The sequence below is a fragment of the Stylophora pistillata genome, chromosome 7, assembly GCF_964205215.1.
Source record: "Stylophora pistillata chromosome 7, jaStyPist1.2, whole genome shotgun sequence".
NCBI lineage: Eukaryota > Metazoa > Cnidaria > Anthozoa > Scleractinia > Pocilloporidae > Stylophora > Stylophora pistillata.
Genome location: NC_142525.1, coordinates 35,165,717 through 35,190,436, shown reverse-complemented (window position 1 = coordinate 35,190,436; position 24,720 = coordinate 35,165,717). Strand labels below are relative to the sequence as shown.

Below are 24,720 nucleotides of genomic sequence, written 5' to 3'. Positions count from 1 at the left end.
GACACTGGTTTGACGAAGGCACAAGTCCAGGTAAGCTTATTAAATCATTTGGTTAACCTCGGCTGTAGCTTTATACCAGGTTGTGCCGCATTTTATCTCAATAATTCCACAAATCAAACAAAACTAGCAATTCGTATACATCGTAGATGCATTTATATGTCAATAATAGCCTAACGCTTAAAGTTAATTGGATGTTATTTAGATCGTGATGAGGTACAGTTTCTATACTATCAGACAGTTAACTCTGCTTTAATTACTCAAGCTCAAGATCATTCACGTTCATCATACATGTGTATTTGCATTTCAAGGTAATCCATCGATTTCTAAAATTTAAGGTTTTTATTTGAAAACATTAAAAACATAAGAAGATCATATGCAAAGAGAACATCCAATAAATTAACGCGGAAGTTTTATTGAAATCTGATGACTACATTGGCCGTCACCGAAATTATGAACCAATTAATTAAAATTTAGACAGCTCTGAAACACGATTTGACTTTTACTTTCTGTGTTATCCACGTTGCCATTCTTGTTGTAAGAAAAAGAAAAATAAAGTGTGTGTGTAAAGTGTGTGTGTGTGACAGAGTCACTTAGGCTTATTTCCTACTTAAAACATGTTTGTTCTGTTTATTCTATTTTATGGAATTTTAGCGATTTGTTAGTAATGTGTTAATTCGGTTAGTAATGTGTTAATTGTATTATTCCTTTAACTGCCGATTTCCCTCATGTAATTCCTGTTTAATTGCCGATTTCCCTTATGTAATTCCTGTTTAATTGCCGATTTCCCTTATGTAATTCCTGTTTAATTAATCGCTCCTAGCCCAAATTTGGTTTTAAGTTATTTTTACCTTTTCCTGTATTTTACTATAAGTTACAACTGTTTGCTCGGTGAGTTCAGTTGATTTGTTGCCTTCCTGAGAGTGTCTTTAAAGCGGATTCTAAGCTATACTAGCTTTTGGTATGTTTCAGTATTTTATGTTTGTTTGAGCCCTAAGCTTAGCATGTAGTTGTTTCCATTGTATTTTTGTAGTGATTTTCGGGTTAGAATTTGCTTAGTTTAGCCACATACTCTTTTTATCTTACTACTGTATCTTATTTATTTTCTCTGCTATATGAACTTCAATTGTTTTCGTTTAGCAGCTGTAATATTTTGCTTACCTGCTTCCAATTCATTGTTGCTATGATTCCTGTGTTTTCAGAACCAAATTATGGGTTCATTACACTAGTAATTTCATTTTCTCCTTTCACTGTTTTATACTGTATTAGCTCAAGTTGTAATATTAAGCCTAGCTTGTAATCTTTGTTGAATTCATGCCTGGTGTAGCAATCACTATTTTTGATAGTTTCTGTCACACAATTTCCTGTTTTCAAGTACTTTGTTTGTTTCCTTTCTTTACTGAATTATTTCTGTCTGTAGGTTATCTTTTACTGTTAAGTACTTTTTCCTAAGTCATTTTAATCTTGCTACATCATTTGGCTCATTGGAACTTTGTTTTCTTATTTATTGTTTAGTGTCACTCGTTCCCGTTTTTTTTATTGTACCGTTGCATTTATTTGCTGTGTAATAAACTTGTAAATCTTCCCTCGGATCTTTTGTTCTTACGTCGACCGTTTTGGCCGTCTTACACTTGTATCATAATAATATTTTTGACTGATACCATAATTAAATTTGGCAACAGCTGGTATTGTTTGTAAAATATTTTTCGTCTTTTCCAATAAACTTGCGTGTCACTTCCCGTCTCGATTAGGCTCTTCTACATGCGGGTGGAAGCCAACATGAAATTATAATTTGTAATTAATGAATAAAATTTTTTTTTATTTGTTTCGTTTTGTTTTGTTTGACTACAACTGTACGAATTTAAGATAGTTGTATTATTATTATTAGTGTTTTTATTATGCAAACCCACAAGCTCATTTTGTCAAAGCAAGGTTCGGTTTATCCTAGGTTAGGAAGAAGTAGAGGGTGTCTGTTGTAGGTCTAATAATAATAATAATAATAATAATAATAATAATAATAATAATAATAATGATAAAGGAGTTTCCATAAAGAGCGGTTACCGGCGGTCTACCGGTACCTGTAGGACCTCTTCCTGCCATCTGTTTGGATTTCATTAGTGAAAACAAAAAGTGATTTTAGTGGTCACAGCTGTCAATTAGACCTTCAGTGGCCGCTTATAAGTATTGTTATTGAAACCCCTGACAATAACACCTTTATTTAGACACGATAGTGTTTAGAGCTGAACAGCCTGTGGGGTTGTGTATAAATCCAAATAAACTGTAAATGAGGTAAATTCAAATGATTATGGTTTTTGAGGAGAGGGGAAAACTGGAGTACCCGGAGAAAAACCTCTCAGAGCAGAGTAGAGAACCAACTAACTCAATCCACTTACGATGCAGGGTCCAGGAATAATACCCAGAACACATTGGTGGAAGGCGAGCACTCTCACCACTACGCCAACTCTGCTCCCTCTGTCTGTTGTCTAAAGCATATTAGATACTATATTCAAGCATGTACGAATACTGTAACTAGTGGCAAGGCATTATTGCAGTATTTCTCAATAGTTCTGATGCATACCTCCTCTTTCTCCTCTCCTCTTCCTTTTTCCTCATGATAACACTTTTATGGTCTTTGATCAAAATTAATATAATTAAAAATAGTTTATGCATGTTTATTCAGCTGTCATCAGTGATAATTATTACTAATTTTAGCATAATGAGTAATATAACACTTACACTGAATGATTTTTGCAGAAGTGGTCGGGAATCAGAAAAGAAAAAGGCCACAAGTATCATCTTCTTCTGCAGATGCCACATTAAAAAGATTCAAAGGTGTCTAAGGACCAAATTCTTACAATTTATTTTGTGCTGAATTCTTTAAAACAGGTACTTGTATTAGAAGGAAAATATATTTGATTTACAGATACTCAGTCATTTTCTTACAATGCTGATATTGTCATTATTTTTCATTTCAGTCCTGTTTTATCCATACTTACTACATTGTATAGGTGTAGTCAGTTGTGGCTTAATGTAAGTTATAAGTAGGAATTAGCATTAAATACAGCTGTAGGTATGGCCCTGGATTCAAATACTTTTTAAAGCAGGGATAAAGACGATATCGTTAAAAGACGGAAATTGACAGTTCACAGACAGGTTTATAACAATCCATTACTACAGACTGTTAAGACCCTAGATAGTTTTCCAGCCTGGAAAATCAAGTGCACAGCTGCCTATTTTCCCCTGGCTTCCAGCTATTATCTACATTCCTTGTCAAACCTGAGTTTTTGGTTTCATGTTTGTTTTTATGTACACTATACTCACATGTAAATCGATAGCAACACTGTAAGGATCACAAATTTCTCAAATTAATTCAAAGTTTACTGTTTAATGTAATGGTTATGAGTTCTTGTAAATGCACAATGTTTGTGCGGGAGGTCAAGGGTTCGAGCCCCGGCCGGACCAACACTCAGGGGCTTAAAATAGTTGAGAAAGATATGCTACCTTTCTATAACATAAAGAAATGTTTAGATATTCTAGTTTTCTTGGATAGGGACAATGAAATGGAGGTCCTGTCTCCTGCAGCGTTAGGGGCAGGAGACGTTAATTTCCCACGCACCAGAATACTGTGTGATGGATGTCCTCCCTTGGGGTGGGATGGGTGGTAAACAGGACCCCCATTGATACCAGTGTTTACAACACTGAAGGGGCTATCCTGTATGTCTACTCTAGACTCTCTTCCAGATAGGAGGGGGTCTCAGGACAAATACGTGTATACATACATACCAATACAAGTTGATCCAGCACTGCCTGACAAATGACTAAAACCTGTATAATGGGTTGTAAGTAATGTCAGTTGCATACAACCCATTATGTTGTATAATGCGTAATGTCATGATTAAGTATTGTTACTGCTTGACATCATAGCTATTAATATTAGGAACAATGGTTTTGATTTGTGTTATTGTAGCCTATAAAAGTAATTGTTTTCTCACTCAGACATTCTTTTCAGAACTGCTCTAGCTTGCATGAAGTTTTGGAAAGGAAAGAGGCCTTTCATTGATACCTTGACATTTTTCAAGTGGTCAAATGTAGGCTTTATTGCAGATCACAATACAATTTATAATTATTTTGAATCATCAATGTGTTGATAGCTCATTGTTGGGAAATGACTGATCTTTAATTTAGTAATCAGTAAGTGTTATGTGGCTGTAATGTGGTCTTGACTGACATCAATGCATGTGATTAGTGCACTTGGTCATATATTTTTCATGAATCATATATGTTCTTTTACTGAGTTGCAGATGAATGTAAAGGTCTTACCTACCAACAGAAGAATAAGAAAGCATCTGAAAAGAGGTGAGAAAGAAGTGACATGGAGAAAAAAAAGTTTGTGGATTCTGCAAAAGTTAATAAAGAATTAAATGTCAAAGTATCAGAACTCACGGAGGAGCAGAAAAGAAAACTAATTGATAGACACAGAAAGAAACTTTTGGAAGAGGTACTATTAATACAGCTGTGTATGTTCACCCTGATAGAGTTAAGATGCCTACCTTCAAAAAACATTAATAATACTAACGGTAATTATGAGTTATTCATATTGCGCATTTCCTTAGGGGATTTAAAAGAAGTATTTTCGGGTCAGACCTATATCTTAATAATTAAGACTGAAGATAATATAACCTTTTTAATTGCCTTATTTTATTGCATGTATAGATCCTGGTTCTTGAAGATTTGGGTTGTCAGACATCCACATTATATCTGGATATCAGTGGTGAAATGTACAACCTTGGATCTAGGGCTGGAACAGCATTTCTTGCAACTAATCAAGAGATAAGCATAAAATTTCGAGAATATTTTGGTAAGAAGACAATATTTGCTTTCAAACAGTGAAATTTTATGTGACAAGTTCACCATAATTATTCACTTTGAGTGAGGTTAAGAATATGGAATCGAGTGTACTATTTTGCATGTTAAACCAAAGCTGGCATCTGCAGCCAATATCCTATTTGTGGATTGTGGCCATATAATAGATGATAGGTTCTTAACCAACCCTTGATCAACTGTTTTCCTCCCCAGTCCTGCCTCTCTCTTGTTTTATGGTGTACATTGTGTATATTTTCTAGTGTTTGATTGCCCTCGCCTTAGCAGGCAATACATTAAGATTTTAATAAAGCAATTACCCTATATGAGTTACCCTTACAAACAGAGCACTGCAGATATTTCATTCACTGTTTAAGGTTTGCCATTTTGTGGGAAAACTGGAACATAAAACATCCTTTTTGTGGGTGTTGGTGGACCTCGTGAAGTGTCCATTAATGGAAGCTAAGAACTATGAAAAATGAATGTAACAGTTTGGCACTTTGTTTCAAGGAAGGGAGCATGTCTTCAAGAGCTGCATCAAAGATGATGTTAATAAGTAAGATCAAGATGCGGACACTGCTGTGATCTTAGCAAACAAGACAATGTCTTGATTGAGTCACCTATATAACAATTTTGCCATCTACCTTAGAGTCTGAGACAAGGAATTTCAGTGAGGGGTTGCATCTCATGGGACTACAGTACAAAATCCTATTTGACAGGGACTGGTTTTGATACCAAGAATAATTTATTTTCAAGTACTCCAGAGTTTTTAAACATTAATGTTATAGGTGTTGTGACTTTTTCAAAATTATGGTACATGTATGTAAGTTGAACCACAAAGAAGTGTATGGGCCATTTAATAGAATCCTCATGTGAAACTTACATGTAGCTACCATTTATATCTTGTTTACATATTAAGGCTTTTGTTCACTTTCTGTTTTATAGGTGCAAATAATCAGCAATTTACTATTGCTCATGTGCAAGACCTTTTCAACAAGAAATACAGTATTTAAAAAACTGCAGAAGTTGTCATTAAACAACCACGTTTTGTATGTAACTGATGGTTTGAGTTACAAATGGAATGTACTAAAGGAATGTAAATTTCAGTTTAATGCATGTATGAATTATTTCAGAAATAGAATTTTTCTGGTTTAGTTAAGAAACAGAATTAATTACAGTGATGTTTTAAATAATGATCAAGTACTGGGAAAGAACATTATCCGCACTGCCCATGGCCCTCTTTACTTTGAGTGTTGTGCAAATTTGGATTCTGGGGAGCCATTTTGTTTACCAGGGGCCATTCGCTCTGTTATTTTAGTTACACTTAGTCAACAAGGATTGTGTACTGTGTAAAAAGGGCTCAGTTAAGGACCAAAACAGTTACAGTAATTACTTCCTCAAAGACATGACTTTTGCTAGAATGTTATGAATAATTTGTTGTTTTTCTACTGAGGCCAACTCAAAACCAAAATTCACTGCTAATTTTTTCTTAGATATGCAAACATTTGTAAGTAGCGAGCAGAATGGTCATGAGTGAAAGTTGTCTAAAGTTCCATCATCTGCCTTAGTTGAGCTCTGAAGGAAGTCTTAGGGTAATAATTTACTGTAAGTAAATTTAAGGTATTTTTGCAGTCACAAATTTGATTAATTAAAATTTATTAAATTAATTTGCTGAACATTTCACTGATAAATGAACTTTAAAAACCCTCCATCTGGTTCGAAATCAGGCTAGATTGCTGTATCAAAGTTAGGTCAATTTAATTCCATAAAGGTATAACCAAAATGCAACTGTTCATTCACATCATGCCGCATTAGACCAATCAATGGAAATGAAATCATCGATCAATTTAGCTACATTACAATAAAATGTTATATAGTATAATCTAAGTGAAGAGAATGACCCAATATTGATTCTAGAACCTAAGTGATAATAATTAGCCTAAGAGAATACACTCTTGATTGAAATGCCAAGACCAAGTATTATGCTGGAGCCAGAAAGTGTTTTTGTTAATGAAAGTCATTTAACCCTTTAAGCATACTTTTGAATGTTAACTCTATAGTTCATTTTCAAGGAATTGCTTTTTCTTTTGCTTTTATTTGCTTTTTCTTTAAATGCCTTAAAGGTTGTACTAATTTAATGTTTTGTCATGTGTAAATTTTAAGACGTCTAAATATAACATCAGAAATGGTGAAGTTACACTGGGGAAAGGCCTTTTTGGAACTGATGTTTTTAAGTTTTCTTTTTTTAATCATATTGTAGACCTGTGGAATTGTCTTCCACTACACATTAGAATGATTGAATCTTTCTCATCATTTAAGAACAGTATTAATGAATTTTATCAAAACAAATTTAATGGAAATAAGGATAGATTTTTGTAATTAATTAATAATTATTGTCATGTTAATTATACTATTTGAGCTACTATATTATACGTAAAAAAATTTTTTCTCTTCATTGAGGCAGTTTATTTTTATGAGGAATCTTCGAATTCTGTATAAACTGACCTAATTATTCAGATCTTTTGAATTTTTTATTTTTTAAATAATCATTAATTTATCTTTAATTTGTATATTATGTTAAGACCTGTATAATTAAAATTGAGTATATTAAAAAATTAAATTAAATTGTTACTGCGGACGTGTCACATATAGGATTAAAACAACACATCATTTATCTTTAATGCTCTCCACTGAACAAGTTTCATATCAGTATATTAAGTGTACTTCACCAGGAAGTGTACTTATATGGTTTCTATTCTTATGAAACGTACCTATAGTAAAGTCACTTTGAATTTGGTGATTCGTTGCAAATTATTTCACAACTATAAAATATCATCGTTTAATTAATACAAATCATCTTTGAGGGAAAATTTCCTTGGTTTCTTCTCATTATTTCTTTTCTGATAGTAAATATCTGCTGTTTTTTAAAAAAAATTGAATTGTACTGTATTGAATTAATTATATTCAATGTGAGAGCAATCGTGCGTTCGGAGAAAAGAGAAAGGCAAATCACAGATGGACACTAATAGCTTTGACCTTAGTTTGAGCTGAACAATCAACTCTGATTTTACAGTTACGAAGCTAACTACACTTGCTAGGGAGATTATTTTTAGTAGCATTAAATATTTATTTCTTTTTTGGATAGATTGTAAAGATTGTGTGATAACTGTCAATCATACAGTTGTTCATGACTTTTTTGATGAGGTATTTTACGTCGCACCGATTTTGAGCTTGTCGCTTGTTTTCAAAGATGGAACACTTGGCAGGTCTGAATGGGACCTCCTTTTGAAATTCAGCTGAGATTTTGGATGCCACGCTCAGAGATCGTATGGCGACAACCATCATCCAACATGTATCGTTAATAACTGCAATGTATTATGTCATAAATACGCCAGTCTGATACTGAGTCGTCGCTGCAAACACAGGACATAACTTTAGATATAGGGTGGGTGAAGAGCAAAGAAAATGACTAATAAAACAGGGTTGAGTGAGCCACTGGCTACCCCCAAATTTCATATATTTAGAAAATATAAACAGAAAAATGAGGTTGATTTCGCGAGGTTCCAGTGATTACCTGTACACCCCGCACTAACAGGCCGGTTAATGACCCCAGTTTTCCAAAAATTAGAAAATAGCTGAAAACGGGGTTGTTCTTGCGAAGTTTCCAGTGATTACCTATATCCCCCACCAAAACACCGGTGAATGACCCCAATTTTCAGACATCTAGAAAATAACGAAAAACAGGGTCGAGTTCAGAAGTTTCCAGTCATTATCCATACACTCCGGACTAACACACCGGTTAAGGACCCCAACTTCAGATATCTAGATACTAAGAACAAAAAATGGGGTCGATTTTGGGAGTTGCCAGTGATTACCCATACACCCTGCAAGAACACTCTGGTTTAGTGACCCCAATTTTCAGATATGTAGAAAATAGCAACAAAAAATGGGGTCGATTTCGTGAGTTTCCTGATTGATAAGCTATACACTCCGATTTAATGCTCCGGACCGAATTTTCAGATATTTCAGTTGAAAATAACAACATAAAACAGGGTCGATTTCGGGAGTTTCCAGTGATTACTCATACACGTCACACTAAAACACAGGTTAATGACCTCCATTTTCAGATATCAAGAAAATAGCAACAAAAAATGGGGTCGATTTCAGGAGTTTCCAGTCATTATCCATACACTCCGCACTAACACACCGGTTAAGTACCCCAACTTCAGATATCTAGAAAGTAACAAAAAACGGGGTCGATTTCGGGAGTTGCCAGTGATTACCCATACACCCCGCCCTAACAAACTGGTTTGGTGACCCCAATTTTCAGATATCTAGAAAATAGCGACAAAAAAACGGGGTCGATTTCGCGAGTTTCCTGAGTGATAACCTATACACTCTGCTTTAATGCTCCGGGCCCAATTTTCAGATATTTCAGTAGAAAATAACAACAGAAAACAGGGTCGATTTCAGGAGTTTCCGGTGATTACCCATACACCTCGCACTAAAACACCGGTTAATGACCTCAATTTTCAGATATCTAGAAAATAACAACAAAAAACCGGGTCAATTTCGGGAGTTGCTAGTGATTACACGTACACCCTGCACTAATACAGTGGTTAATGACCCCAATTTTCAGATATTTACAAAATAACAACATAAAACAGGGTCGATTTCGCGGCACCTCGCCCTATCACACCAGTTGATGAGTTTGCAATGCTTAATTTTCACATGGAGACTTCTGTTACTTACAGTTTGTATAGATTTGAAATAACAACAGAGAACGGGGTTTATCTCTCGCGTTTCTGGTGACTAGTGATACACCCCACATAACTGACATCGCTTAATAACCCCGAATTTTCAGATATGACTAAAAATTATGACTTTGCTAGTTTTCAGCACTTATTTCAACAGAGAGTCTGAATGGGGGAGGGGGGGGAAGAAGGGTCCACTTGTCGGTTAATATTCAGTCAATTAGTCGGTAGTATTTTTCACCCTTTGTTGCTTGTCGGCTAAGCAGCACAATGGGTTGACCAGTCCAGTTTGTAACTTCTTGGATAATGTGGAATAAAATGTGCAAAAAGGGCCTGTTTTAAGTACTCCATTTTCAAATAATTGGAAAATGATTGAAAGTGATAACCTATATACCCTGCATTAGAAGATTGTTTAACACCTATTTTTAAATCTTTGGAAAACTATCGTCTAGGACTCGATTTTCTTTGTTCAACTACAGAAACTGGGTCATTAGGCCACTTGGGTAGAAAGGGACTACCCGCAGGTCAAAAAGAACGTTGTCCTAGCTTCTTGAACCATTTTAGACAGAAGGGTCACTTATCAGTATCTAATCTACTTGGGCTATCCAGGCACGTTTGATATCTTAAAAAGTTTGAGGGTTCTCATTGTTGATTCTGTAGAGTCCAGGAAGATAGTTTGATGTTTGGAATTACAGCTTTATTGTAATTACAGCTAGTAATACGCTACGGCTGTGAATTTATAAATTAGTATCAAACTGCAAGTGGACAAAAGAATGTTACATCCATATTCGCAAATGTATATGCACTACTGATAGTAACTGTTTTTCTTGAATGTATAACATTTTTTGAATTACATTGATTTATTGAAATAGTACAAGGCTGTGATGTACTTTGCAAAACTATCCTCACTAAAAAGTAACTGAAAAATATGCATAACTTTGGAAGCACGGTGGCCTCCTGGTGAGTGCACTCGCCACTCCGGATTGAGTGGTTCTGGTTCGATCCCTGGCCGAAGACCTTGTGTTGTTTTCTTTGGCAAGACACTACTCTCACAGTGCCTCTCTTCACCCAGGTGAATAAATGGGAACCAGCGAATTTAATGCTGGGGGTAACCCTGCGATGGACTTGCATCCCATCCAAGGGGGAGTAGAAATGCTCTTACACATTTCTTGCTACAGAAACCGGAGTTGAGCGCCTGCCTCAATGAGCCAACTGGCTTGCATCAGGCCTTACTTAATGCATAACTTTGAAACGGTCATAATTACTTTAATTATTGGTGAAAGTCCTCATCATTCCACCCCCTTATAGGTGTGCTATGACACTCTAAGTCCTCAAAGAGACTAAAGTCATAAAGATTTTCAACGTCGATTGGTGTTTCTATTTCAACTTCATTGAAAAGTAAGTAGGTTTCCTCAGGCTCTTCAAAAGTAGGAGAAGTAACCGAGTCTCCACACATACATCTCAGTAACTTTAGGTCCTTTTTGTAGACATCAACTTTCTGTTGAAGGAGTGACCGCAAACCTCCATTCACATTTTCCCCATCCAAGTAAGAAGTGATGACATTTATTTGCTCAGCAATAAACGTGAAAAATCGAAGCATTTCTTTTTTCACCAAGGTCTGTTCCTCCTTACACCTGTCTCCCAAAGACATCAAGTGTACCAACTTTTACTCTATATCAGCTGGCACATTGTTGGTATCATTTGAAAAATGAAGTTCACAGTATATAGCTCACCGCCTGGATCTTCAATGTCCTCAAACGTGACTACCTCATCTCTCATCAGTCTATTCAACGTGGCAAGGCCCTGATTCATTGAATTGACCACTTTGTCAATCTGATTGGCCAATTTTATCGCAATGGCTTGGCCATCTGATATGAAAGACTTAATTAATAACCTGAAAGTTCTTGTATTTCAAAACGCAATCTTGGAAGCCACTACATTTAGAATAATCTAATACATTTTGTATATCCCCTGATCTCTTCAGTCGTGCTTTGCAATGAAGCCGAAAGACGACAATCAATACTTGGCACTCTACTAAGTCTTTAGTTCATTCAAAGGAATCTACTGTTAACCTACACAACTTGACAACTGTGTCTGTTCATGCAAATCAATGAAAATGGAAAGCGTTGTGGAGGTCGTAATTACAGCTGAGTTGGAAGAATTCTTTTTCTGTGTTATAAATATCTAAGTACTCAAACACTCAACTCTCTTGTCAGAGAATGATATCCTGACCTGGTGAAACCAGCTCAATGAAGTTTGAGACTGCATCTTACATAAAAAAAGTAAAGACCTGCATATTTTGCTTTTAACTCCAAGAGAAAAATTCTTTCTGATGCCATCTTGTGTAATCTCATTACCTCAATGTCCTGCTTCTTTTTACTCAATTGCTGCTGTGTAGTTCGAAAGGTAGCATCATTTTCTTGCCAGCGTAGTCTGATGCCATGCTTTTTCTCCAACCCCAAAAGGGTCTTCTCATTCCTAAAAAAAAAAACCGTGCTCAGACTCAGTCCAATATTAGAAAGTTCAGCGTGCAAACAACTTAACATAGGTTGTTAAATCAGATACAATGAAATATATTAAGTTCATATATTTTGAACTGCGGTATTAGATACATATGATACACGATCCTTGTAGTAGATAGCGCTATTTAAGCAATAGCGAAAATCAGACCTGAAAAAAATCAGGCCTGTACGGGATTCGAACCACTGACCTCTGCGATACTAGTGCAGCGCTCTACCAATTGAGCTAACAAGCCAACTGGGAGCAGGCCGTTGAGTTGATTCATAATAAACCCGTGAAAGTGATAAATCAGCTACAATGAAATATATGAAGTTCCTATATTTTGAACTGCGGTATTAGATGCATATGGTGCACGATCCTTGCAGCAGATAGCGCTATTTAAGCAATAGCGAAAATCAGACCTGAAAAAAATCAGGCCTGTACGGGATTCGAACAACTGACCTCTGCGATACTAGTGCAGCGCTCTTACCAATTGAGCTAACAAGCCAACTGGGAGCAAGCCGTTAAGTTGATTCGTAATAAACCCGTGAAAGTGATAAATCAGATACAATGAAAATATATGAAGTTCATATATTTTGAACTGCGGTATTAGATATGTATGATTTTCGCTATTGCTTAAATAGCGCTATCTACTGCGAGGATCATGCATCATACGTATCTAATACCGCAGTTCAAAATATATGAACTTCATATATTTTCATTGTATCTAACATATATGTTCCTTTACTCCTGTTTTTCTTTTTTTAAAATACTAGATTACCCAGGAGGATGAAGATTTCCCTGATAACACCAGTTTCTTTGATCATTTAACACAAATCTCTGTTTTAATCATGGTTAAAAAACACAGAAGCATTTTACTAAGTTTTCTCAGAAAACTTTCCTCATTAGCAGACAATACACAGTGATTAACATAATTTTCACAGTGGCCAAAATTGAGACCATGGCATTCCAACAATTGGTAATTAATTATAGTGATTTCATTTTTTCATTGAATTATCCACATTTTATATGCTAGAGGTTAAATTATACTCACTTAGTAGTTCATAACTTATATTTTGCCAATGCTGAAAACGACCCCAAACTTACACACCCACTGGCCACTCCCACCCCTGCAGCTTCTGTGGACACCAATGCCACTCCATGATTGGGCAACATAGCCACAAGAGAAGCTGCAGAGCCTGACAGCGACTCTTTTAATCTCTCTTACCTCTTTTTCCCCACTTATTTCAACCTCAAAACCACTCTACTAGACCATTCCCATTGATGCAAAGGACCAAACAAATATGAATTTTCTGAAGCCAGTGAAGGCATTCTCTGAATTTCAGAGCTAGTTTCTCGATGTTTAAAATTACCTGCGTGAACGATTTTTGTGAAAATGAATGAGATAGAGGAGGATTGGGGTTCCTGTGCTCTGGAGATTGTTTTAGTACCAGGTCATCAAGCACATCTACTGGCACATCTTGCTCCAGGAACGTATCAACTGTTTTCTCAGATAGTGAGTATTGACCATCTGTGTTCACAGAAGAATTAGAAAGATATGTGAAAAGGAGCAATGTAAAAAAAGTTGCAAGTTTAGACAATAGTTAATACTTGTGCTGTAAAGTTCGTGATATGATGAAACTCAGTTGATTTTAAGGGTGACCTACCTTCTCTCTCTGTGGAGCAGAGCACTGTTCTGTTTCCAACCATCACCTGAAGAATTTGTTGCTGGAAGAAATGTTTCATGCAATGTTTGAATTAACAAATTAATGAATTAACCATTTCATTCTTGAAGTTTCCAGTAACACTTTTAATTAGCTAAATTACATGACTGAAGGACAACTTTAGTCAGTGTCTATACTAACAAAAGTCACCACTACTAATCCTCTACACCTGCATATTCTCCATACTGTTCTCTATACATTTCCTAAGGTGCTTACAAGGAGAATTTTTTTAACAATAAAGATGGTGATCATTTCCTCTATTCTCATGACCTTAACGTGTGATTCAGGAGTGATACTGTAAGGAGAAATTAGATGGTAATCACATGTAAGGGTCAAATCAAAGGGTTAGGGATTATTTCATACCGAAAGCATTTCATAAATATGTTTTCTACTATAATTAATGATTATCATTGTTCATTCGTTCATTCATTCATTTTAGTTTGCCATTACCAGTAAAAAAATTAACCGAATACAAAATTTATGATACATCAAAGATAAAATGAACTATTCTAACTAAATTAACTTCAAAATCAAAGGAACTGAAGAGCTAGGTAACAGCAAGGAAGCCGATTAGAAGCTGGGGGCTTACTAAGAATAGGCTTCCTTATTTAACTAGAGGATAAACCATACAAATCAAAGGTGCTGAATGAAAATTTAGATTAAGTTAAAAAGAAAAAGAAAGAAAAAAAAAAAAAAGAAAAGGTGTGTATATAGCTTAACAAAGAATATATTTATAAACTAAAAATTCAAAGAAGAATTTTTTAAAGCCTTTGATAAACAAGCTGATGCTTTCAGAGTATTGAATTTCCCGACTTAGCATGTTGAAAAACTTAAAACCTTGATGTTGACCTTATAATGTTTGTAACCTCTAGACAGCTCTTTAATTTCTCATCTCTCGCTGTGTCTTTGGCTTTCCAGTGACAAAAAACTGTTGCAAAATTTGAAGCATGTCTTTGACATTACTGTCCATGATTAAACATGTTTTGACTCTGTGAAGGACATCAGCAAAGTCCACAGCATTGCAATGTAACAAAAACGTGTTATAAGGAGTGCATAACCTAGAAATTGAATTTTTTTCTTCATCCATTGACAACTTATAATTCATGACTGCTTTGTGGGCTTCAAGTAAATCATGTAATTTCACTGTAAACTCCTCGGCTTCCTTAAAGAAAAAAGATAGAGCCATTATCAATATTTCTGTCAACAAATCATCATCATATCGATCTTTTAAGACTGACCGGATGGTTACAAAAGCTTGGTGCCACTTACACTGACCGCCTCCCAGCTAGCTCAATGGATAGAGCGCTGGACAGTTGTGTGGGAGGTCGAGGGTTCAAGCCACGGCCGGACCAACACTGAAGGTCTTAAAATAATTGAGAAGAATTATGCTTCCCTTCTATAACATCAAGAAGTGGTTAGATATTCTAGTCTTCTCAGATAGGGACAAATAAAATTAATGGAGGTCCCATCTCCTGCAGGAGGGGTAGGAGACGCACGAGATTACTGTGTGATGGATGTCCTTCCCCGGGGTGGGATGGGTGGGTTGGGTTTAGGTGGATGAACCTAGTAGGGGACTACGTGTCCTATTGTTCTTCCACCTGTACAATGTACAAATCTTTTGAAACACAGAATTGTCTTTTATTTTATTTTATCAACTGAGTAAATCGTGTATGAACTCTTCTGAACAAAATCGAAGCCTAAATATCTTAAAAACTTTAACTCTCAAGATCTGAAGGTTAATTCTCCCCTCTTGCTGCTGCATATTTCCTTGTAAATTTTGTGCGTGAAGACCTAAACACCGCAAATATGAAGTGAGCTTAAGCTTACTGCAAATTGGTTAACACCAAACTTCGTTGATTTTATCTTGTAGTTGCTGGTATCTTAACTAATTCTTCACACATTCACAATTTACGACAATTTTTCTCCATCAAAACGCTTACAAAGTACAAACACAATAATTGGGCCAGCACGTGTTGCCCACGATCAAAAAAACTTTCCAAAGAAAGCCAGATCGCAGGTTACGTCAAGGGCACCAAAAATTCATACCATGAGGTTGCTCTAAGGAGCCTTTGATTTTTTCATGTTACATATTATGGTAATTGTCTAGTACCTCCATCCAGAAGCCTACTTGTTATCATAAAGTAAATATGATGGAGAAATGTAAGACTGAGTTTCATGCTCATTTGAATTAATTCAAAGTCAATTGCAATTGTTCAAACATTAACCATTCCATTTCCAATATCTAGTTTTAGTAATTCTCTTTACTGCCTGCCATACAGTTCTTATTATGTTACTACTGATAATTTAGTTGTGGACCAACTAACATTCCGCTGCTTTTCTGCTTGATAGTATTGATATTGTAGGGAAAAATTCTGTCTTAGTTGGTTACTCACCATGGGTATTAAAGATGGAGTGGATTATCAACATTGACATTGAATGTACCTGGTTTCACTTGTTCTGTATGACAAGTCCCAAACAAATCAACAAACAATGGATCCTGAAAAAATCAGATGAATACAAAATTTTTTTAGGAAGATTACAGTTTAAACTAACAGAAAATATTACCAGTTTAATACTAACACTGACCTGGTTTTGCACAAGACAAGTTAGTCTCCTGTAGTAATTGGATTTGTTGGAGAAAAGCGTACAATTATGCCCTGGGAACCCTTGCCAGGTAACAGACCACAAGTTGATTCGAGCTTGAAGACACTTTGACTACAATCAATCATGAACTAACAAAAGCAAAAATTATTACATAAGAACAAACAATTAAGTGTTTAAGCTAAAGGTTTATCTGTTGATATCAAGTTATTATCTAAAACAATTTCTTTTCCATAACACTGCCATTATGAAGAATATGACACCAATCGGAAAACGAGACCTGTAGTTTATCTGTAAATTATAATTATAAGTAGCCCTATAGCGATCTCCCTCCAATGGACTTAGCCAGAGGGGAAAAACAGGTCGGAGGGAAAAACCATCTAACAAAAGACATGAGCTGATTTTTTATGCATTCTGAAGGTGGAAGCATCTGTTAAACTTTGTAAACATGGGAATTTCTTAAGATAAGTGACCTTTATCCATAGCAATTATGCTTACATAATAAGCACCAGATAGATTACCAGATTTTCAAAAGATTTCAAAGGCAACAGGGACTCAGTGAATATTTTTTTGGTTATTTTTGCTCATAATTAACTAATTATCAAATTGGACTTGATCTTTTTTCTCTAGTACTAGTCTTATGGTGATGTCATTCCCTTATCATGGAACTTGTTAATCTCCCAGATATCATAGAAAACACTAAGTTAAACATGATTTAGTGCTCAAAGGAGCTGACCTTGCACCAAGGGAAAATGAAGTAATGTTCCTGAAGGAGATAACCAATTTCTTTTGGAAGTAACTGAACAATTACACCAAAACATTTATTTACCTTTCATGAATAATTGTTAAATAAAGAGAGTAAATCCAGAAGTGTTTGACCTGAAAAGCTGCAGGAACATCTGAATTGTTAACAACCTTGAAACTTTTAGCTGAAAACTTGCTAGATTGTACAACACCCATATCAAGATAGTCAGAGTCAAGACCAACTTCAGGCCCTAAAGAACAGATTGAAATTAAGAAAAATTTGAACATTTTTCAACAGGAACTTCCTTGATTAGAGAGCAAGTGTGGTTCACAATGTCCATGATTGATGTGAGATTACTGTTGACTGAAGAAAGAGTGGAGGGGTACTCAGGTCTATGACACTGGGCTCTCAGAACCTCAACCCCATTATAAACAATTCTGTGGCCAATTAGAGACTCCATTACTTTTAGGCAAATGTAATTTTTGCCATCTCAACTTTTTTCTATGCATGGACTACCTTATAAAGCCTTTCAAGTCACCCTAAAATAAATTAAACACATCCTTATATGATAAACATCAAATGATGACATTTCTCTGAATATATAATTTATTTAATCATTTTATACTAGTCTTCTGAGTTTATGAGCTGTTAGAGCCTATGAAAGCACAAACATATCACTACCTTTACCTATTCCAGTGCATTTTATAACTGAACAATTGGTAGCTCCAAGAGCTATAACTTCCAGATAATCCACTGAGTATAAACCAGGATTCTGTGGAGTAAATGATACCTGAAATAAAAGAATACGAACAAAATACATTTTAAATAAAGATCACATACCAGTGAGCAGTTGTCCAAGGAATTAATAAACACAAGTGCAGATACAAGAAGAATATACAGGGAAATATTCAGTTCACAAATATTGCAAACAGAGAACAATGCAATCGAGTCCCTTCAGTTGGTAATACATAGATTCACATGCAACAAATAATTACCTTAAAAAATGAATGGTTGCATTATAATTAAATTAGCTTCTGATAGGAAAATGACAATCCTTACTGTTGCTGGGCATCTGCCTGCAATCCTTTGACAGTGAGTTTTGTCTTAATCACCTATTTTTCTTCTTTACGAGAGTTAAAGCTGATGGTGTGAGCCTATAATGTAAGATAATAAGGAATTATTTACAACACAGGGCTTATGACAGTGTAACAATTAATTCTATCAAATATGTAAAACCTGATTGAAGATATAATTTATGAAAATAACTGACGTGTATATAAGACCAGTATACCATCAAAAATGTTTTGTTTTACTAGAGACCCTGTAACAATTTACAGGGGATCCTAAAAGACAATTAACAATTTAGAAAAAAATTTGCAGTACACTTAAAATGCCCACCCGAGTTTCATTGGGTAGAATGATTCCTTTAGAGGGATCAATGCTAAGACTTTTTAAGTGAGGTCCAGGGTTTTCCATGCAAACCTGATGGGTAAAATAAGGTTTGTTGACATTACAATTACATTATATTACAGTACTGCATCAATCAATTCAAAGCTTCAGCATCTCTGCCCCTTTCCCCCCCCCCCAACCCCTGACATTTGAACTTTTGATAACTGGTTTCTTCAAATTCCTGAGAAGGGAAAAAAAAAAAGGGTTCAAATGTGCCCATTTTTTTCTCAAGAAAAAAACAGTGACCATGGCTTTCTACACATTGGCCAAGCTATAAAACCTAGTGAAGTATTTACCTTAAATACATTGATATTTAAGGATATAACACTTGTATTCTGCTGGAGAGACTGGACACATCTCTACAAATTTCCCACCCACCCCAGTCATGCAAGGTTCAACCCGCTACTGCTTCCGCTTCTATTCAGATGATGGTTATTCTGTAGGGAGGGAGGGGACATTGAAGTTTTGAATTGATCGTCACATATCAGTAATCATTAATATTCTTATGGATAAGGATGTATAAGGATAATTTATTTTATGTCAGGTACACAGGGAGTGGTTGCCGGTTGCCCAGATCTCCTGAGCCAGGGTTTCATGATAAAAGGGACTGACATTACTAGATTCCTCATTCTAGGAAAAATGATAAATTTTAATTGATGGGGAAAGGGAAGGTGGCCTTAGTTTGACACTTAGGAAGGTTGAGAACATTGAACACACCTCAGTGCAATCCTGGAAGCGTTCTTGACCTCAAACAGCCTTGTTGATGCTGTACCTAAACAGGTTGGTTTGAAATGAACAGTTCCCTGTAAAACCCCAAAAATTTACAATCAGATATAAGAAATCACCTGGTTTTCCACTTAACATGAACTTTTTACTCTTATTAAAACAACAGAGATACTTAAATTAAGATTGATTTCAAAGCAGTAACTAATGGATTGGTAAATCTTAGTCAAAATATAACAAGGAGCTGTTCATAATTGATAACCATGCCATTATGGATTCAAATCAAAGAGTAATGGTTCAATCGAAAATGTCCTAAGATTACAACCTGATTATTGAGTTTTAGAGATGGAATCTCTGCTGATCCAACAAGGCTTATTTCCCAAACAAAGTTGTAAAGTACTCAGTACAAAGTTTCATACCGTATTTATTCGCCTACAAGCCGATCTCGGCTATAAGCCGAGACCCTAAACTTCTTCATGTCAGCAGCTGTTGCATTGAAATAAAAAATAAACACAAAACATTCGGCTATAAGCCGAGACCTAATAATTGCAAAGTACTCCACGCGTGTCGTTAACTGAGATGAATTAACATAAACCGAAAACAAAAGGAGCTTCCCTCTCGGGAAACATGCAAAGAAAAAGTAGGTTATTTTACTCAGTTGTTATTGGTCGTTTAATTGAAAGTAACAACAAATCACAGATAAGTTAAATTTAATGTGTAAATAAATAGAACCATGCGTGACATAACAAAGCATTCATCTGAGTTCAGAATCCTGTCTCAAGCAATCGCTCTCTTTCAAAGTTATCGTAATCGATCATCATGCCGAAAGTTCGTCGTTCTTCATACAACTTAGCGTTCAAACTAAAAGTCGTTGCTGAAGCAAAGGCCGTCGAGAACAACTTCGAGATCGCTAGAGATTACGGAATCAGTGAATCGATGGTGCGTCGCTGGCTGAAAGATCAAGCTTAAAATGTCAGCAAAGCGAAAGACGAAGGGCTGCTTTTCGCCAAAGTATCCTGAATTGGATCAAACACTACTGGACTGGTTTTCAGAGCAGAGGAGTCAAGGTAAGTCTATCGCTTCTTTAAAACAATGAAAAGCTTCGATCAGCTGATATCTGTCAGATCGTGTTGCAATGTTTACACAAACCGTGGGAATGACCGCTTCTGATTGGCCAGTTTTTCATGTTGTCAAAACAAGTCAAATTGATCTCTTTTATCTTTTAAAGAAATTGGTGTAAGCGGATTAATTCTACGGCTACAAGCGAAGGAGTTGAGCAGTGATCCAGACTTCAAAGCCTCACTGGGTTGGTACCAGAGATGGAAAAAGCGCCATTCCATCAGCCTTCGCACTAAGGTCACTAATTTCGTGATCTCGGAAATTTGTGTTTGTTGATAATCGCTCGGCTAATAGTCGAATAAACATTGAATTTCGAAGCTTGTTAAGCACCCGTAAATATTTTTTGGCGAAAATACTCGGCTATAAGCCGAACCCCCTACCTTGGCGAGAATTTACCTGTTCTCAGTTTAATTTGTTGGAAAAATCGCTCGGCTTATAGGCGAACAAATACGGTATATCACATGTTACAAAATAAATGTCACTTGCTAGACAAAAATTGCATTTGATTGTATGTATTGCTGTGTCATAAGCCATGTATTTTTGTTTGCAAAAGCCTGCAAATTCAAAATAAGCAGTGTGGTATGATTGCCACACACTAAACTACTGACTAACCTCACTTGCTCTAAAGCCACACCAGGAATTATTGGCCCGTTGTTATTTTTGTACACACTTTGCTGGGCTCGGCTGTACTGTCACAACCTCAGGTGAATCTTTCCCAGTACAGCCCTTATGCTTGATTGGTAAGAAGTTATTATTTAATTTAATTTTTGCTAAGGTTCCCACTTCCATTGGTTTCTTACAGACTGCTATAACTTATTTCTCCTCTAGTTTCAACCATACTTGTTCCAGACCCAAGGTAGAAAAATAAAGATAAAATCTTACAATTTGTTTTGTAACTACCCTAACAGATTGTCATCAAATGCAAAATGGATCGGATTCTGCCCATTGCTGGTCAACAGCAGTGTTCTGTAGGACATGCCATCCACAGTAGTGGCTGGAAAGACCTAAACATTCCAAAAAAGGAACAAGTTACTAATCATATGCTTTGTCAACTAACAGAATACAATCATACTGGCACCACCTAGTAATACATTATGGTGGACTAAAACTGTTTCTATCCATTAGTTTAGGAACAGCATTATTCTAACAAGGGTAGTGTAGTGAAGCATTTGTCCCATTTACACAAGCAAAATGTTTTCTTAAAATTAGGTTGACCTGAATAATCAGTTTGAGAATCTTCAATGGGGAAAACATATCAAACCATGCTTGAAAAAACAGCTTTAACGTGTGTTTTAGCTTTGGTGTGAATGGCTAAATTATCACTTACCAGCTGTTGTACATCCCATTGACTTCTGGGGATAAATGATTCAGTCCGCATTGCAAATGTGAGTCCTAAAAATAAAATCCAATCAATTTTTTTCGTTGAAACAAGGAACTTGGATTCATTGATGTTTCATCAATGAAAATTCTAGATGTAACATCAAAACACTTAAGCTAATAACAGAATATGGAAACAAAAACAGAACTAAAGCCCTGTATCGTTGAATCTAACCATAAACAGAGTTCAGTTCAAATTACTTATTAAAGTTAATTTCAGCACAAACCTGTAGCACTGAGCGAAAGACACCAGGGAGGACACTTCAACCAGTCGATAATCTCTCATTCTCAGTTCCAAAATACAAATAATATTATAATAACTATTGGTGTGACTCAATATCAAGGGCATACTTCACCTGATAGGCAGAGAATTAAACATCAAAAAACATCTTAATGACACTATCAGAACTCTCAAGTTAATTGCCTGACAAAGAATAAGATTTTTTACCACAATTCCTAGCCTCTGATTGTGACACCATGGGTGTCCCCTTCTCGACAGAAGCGGAGGGAGGGGGGTGTGTATTTAAGGGAATAATCCCCTGGAAAATTGCAATAAAAAGTAATAGCAAGGACATGCATTTCTTCATTCTGAGTGATAACTTCCATTGCTGAAGTGTGAAGTGTTTGAAGCAAGTACAAAGGAAACAAGGAGTAAATTCTATTTATCAAATGAAAATCAGTTATATGGGTACTGAACTAGAACTGCAGTTTGCTATCTCAAAATCAACAATTTGATTCAGAAACCTTGAATTCATGACAAATAAATAAATGGTTGTTATGAGCTTGGAAAAAATTTAGGCTTCTTAACAGGTACACCAGCACAGGAAATAAATCCCTCACCTTATAAAATGTATAACACTCCAGGTCAGCACTAAAAACCTGATTAGCAGCATTCTATTAAAAAAAAAATTAGAATTACAAATTGAACTGTAAACAGAATCAGACAGTAAAGGCAAAAATGAACCAAGTCCAAGTGAATGAAAGAAGCATAGACAGTGTTTACTGACAGTATCAAATAACTTACTGGTCTAAATGTCACTCGGAATGATGCAGTCTTTAGAGGGAGGATGTCTGCTTCATCTGGGGAAACAGAAAATATTCCTTGTTGTGTCTATCAGACAAAAAGGAGCAAAACATAACACAAGAAGAAATCACAATGTAACATTTATTTGCAATTTAAATTATAGGTCTCAAACCAGAGATGGGCAAACAACAATTGTTAATGACCTAAAAAGTACAAGTTTTCACCTTTCATCCACATGCACGTGATTTTTCCCTTTGTATGATTTGTGATGTTTACTGTCTGTATAAAGTAAACACAGAAAACAGAATAAACAATTGAGCTCTGATTCACAGTGAACTAAACCAAAGGAATTAAACCCTTTTTTGAAACCATTTACCTTCTGCTCCACAGCCTTAGGATCCAGCATCTGCCCAAAGTCTGCCTGGAGAACATCCAAACCGACACGAGGGACAATGGTGGTCTGCAAATCATGAATTCAAAATAGTGATCACATTAGAATCAAACTTCATGCATTAAATTTAAATGAAGGAAGAATAGGGACCTTAACAAACAAACTAGTAACTTACAGTTTCTCCAACTGAGGCATGACAAAGAACTCTTCCATTGGTGACAGTTCATGAGCTGATGGCAGCAATTCTCCAGAAGAAGTACTCTGCTCAAAGAGAGGAATCAACACAACTTATGTTGTTAATTATTCCTTACTTTCTGAAGATAAAACTCAAAATTAAAGGGATGATATAACTGGTAACAAGTAACACTCTACTAATCCCATGCTGCTGCATCTTTTCTCTTAACTGGAATTTCATTCTCAACCACAGTTTGTGTACATAATCAACGTTTTAAGATTTTATTTACAAAGCAATAAAATATTATGTTTTAACTCTTTAACCCCTTAGATAGAGTAACTGGTTTCTAATTTAAATAAGATATAGAAGGCATAAGAATAAAGGAAATAATCACCAAATTAAGAAGGTCCTGATTGTCAATACTGTAAATAAAGTACAGAAGAATGCAGAGAATACCAAAATTAATTTTGGGGTGCAAAGGGCTAAATGTCGTTAACCTACAACTATCAGAGTACAAACCTCCAGTGCTATGCTATTAAAGCTCCTTTGTCATCAAGTTGAGGTTTGTTTGTTCTCAGATCTTCATTAAGTTGCTATAATAAATTCATGAACATATTGAGTAGTAAGGTTATTTGATATGTTAGATGTACAATCATATAGACTTTGTTGTGGGCTGCTCTAGAGCAAAAGCATATTGAAATAACTTTAATTCGTATAATTATTCATCATTTTAATCGAACGTAATCTACAGATCTCTTTTAGTGGGAACACCACCACTTACCTCAGATTTTTGAGAATCCACATCTAACATGAGTGTGATACCTGTCCAGATGTTTCTTCTGCAAAACAGCTGGTAAACAGATAAATTTACGGTTCATCATTTTAACCTCATGGTATGACATAAGTCATGCTATGGGTTTAGGGTTTGGAGGCAAATTTCAATTACAAATCACTCACTCACTCACTTTGTTATACTTTAATTAATGCATTAAACCTGGATTAAACACTTTTTCTTCCCCTCTCCAATAAGTTTACCTGTTCAAAGTCACGGTGTATGTATATTTGGGGGGTGGTACAAAGGCAAGAGTATGCCGAACTACTTGGACAGATTCAAAATGGCATCCTGTCCCTTGAAGGGTGATGGTTTTTTTTATTCCAAACTTGATCAAAACATACCTTTGTGGAGCCAAAAATGGAAAGGAAATATGCTACAGAATACCCGACTGCAGAGAAATGGGTGTCTGAGTCTTAAAAGTGACAATAACATGAACAATTCGTGCGA

General features: G+C 35.7%; 2 protein-coding genes across 2 annotated transcripts in view; one reads left to right on the top strand and one right to left on the bottom strand.

The window, feature by feature from the left end:
* Positions 1–763: 763 nt before the first annotated feature.
* LOC111347433 (uncharacterized) lies at positions 764–7,495 on the top strand. The gene is made up of 5 exons (XM_088728528.1): positions 764–958; positions 2,752–2,883; positions 4,299–4,495; positions 4,711–4,855; positions 5,803–7,495. Exons 3-5 carry the CDS (start codon positions 4,370–4,372, stop codon positions 5,868–5,870), a joined length of 339 nt encoding a protein of 112 aa, XP_088584654.1. The 5' UTR covers positions 764–958; positions 2,752–2,883; positions 4,299–4,369; the 3' UTR covers positions 5,871–7,495.
* A 2,878-nt stretch (positions 7,496–10,373) lies between these two features.
* The window catches only part of LOC148727611 (cilia- and flagella-associated protein 65-like), a 14,561-nt gene continuing 214 nt past the window's right edge, over positions 10,374–24,720 (bottom strand). The window contains exons 1-20 of the mRNA XM_088728228.1: positions 24,220–24,720; positions 23,958–24,031; positions 23,439–23,524; positions 23,249–23,332; positions 23,097–23,151; positions 22,873–22,928; positions 22,689–22,742; positions 21,799–21,863; positions 21,372–21,475; positions 19,347–19,432; positions 18,240–18,334; positions 17,868–17,970; positions 17,265–17,430; positions 16,421–16,566; positions 16,277–16,331; positions 15,104–15,197; positions 13,778–14,996; positions 13,484–13,641; positions 11,969–12,089; positions 10,374–11,479 (exon numbers count right to left, since the gene is read on the bottom strand). The exon at positions 24,220–24,720 is cut by the window's right edge and continues 214 nt beyond it. Coding sequence (XP_088584354.1) covers positions 21,424–21,475; positions 21,799–21,863; positions 22,689–22,742; positions 22,873–22,928; positions 23,097–23,151; positions 23,249–23,278 — 312 coding nt within the window. The 5' untranslated portion in view covers positions 23,279–23,332; positions 23,439–23,524; positions 23,958–24,031; positions 24,220–24,720 and the 3' untranslated portion in view covers positions 10,374–11,479; positions 11,969–12,089; positions 13,484–13,641; ... (7 more) ...; positions 19,347–19,432; positions 21,372–21,423. The remainder of the gene's footprint in view (positions 11,480–11,968; positions 12,090–13,483; positions 13,642–13,777; positions 14,997–15,103; positions 15,198–16,276; positions 16,332–16,420; positions 16,567–17,264; positions 17,431–17,867; positions 17,971–18,239; positions 18,335–19,346; positions 19,433–21,371; positions 21,476–21,798; positions 21,864–22,688; positions 22,743–22,872; positions 22,929–23,096; positions 23,152–23,248; positions 23,333–23,438; positions 23,525–23,957; positions 24,032–24,219) is intronic.

Bases quoted from the DNA above. Each gene is read 5' to 3' on its own strand.
- LOC111347433 (XM_088728528.1), top strand. From the start codon at position 4,370: ATGGAGAAAAAAAAGTTTGTGGATTCTGCAAAAGTTAATAAAGAATTA. The intron at 4,496-4,710 runs GTACTATTAATA...TTGCATGTATAG, and splicing joins GAAAGAAACTTTTGGAAGAG to ATCCTGGTTCTTGAAGATTT. The intron at 4,856-5,802 runs GTAAGAAGACAA...TCTGTTTTATAG, and splicing joins AAAATTTCGAGAATATTTTG to GTGCAAATAATCAGCAATTT.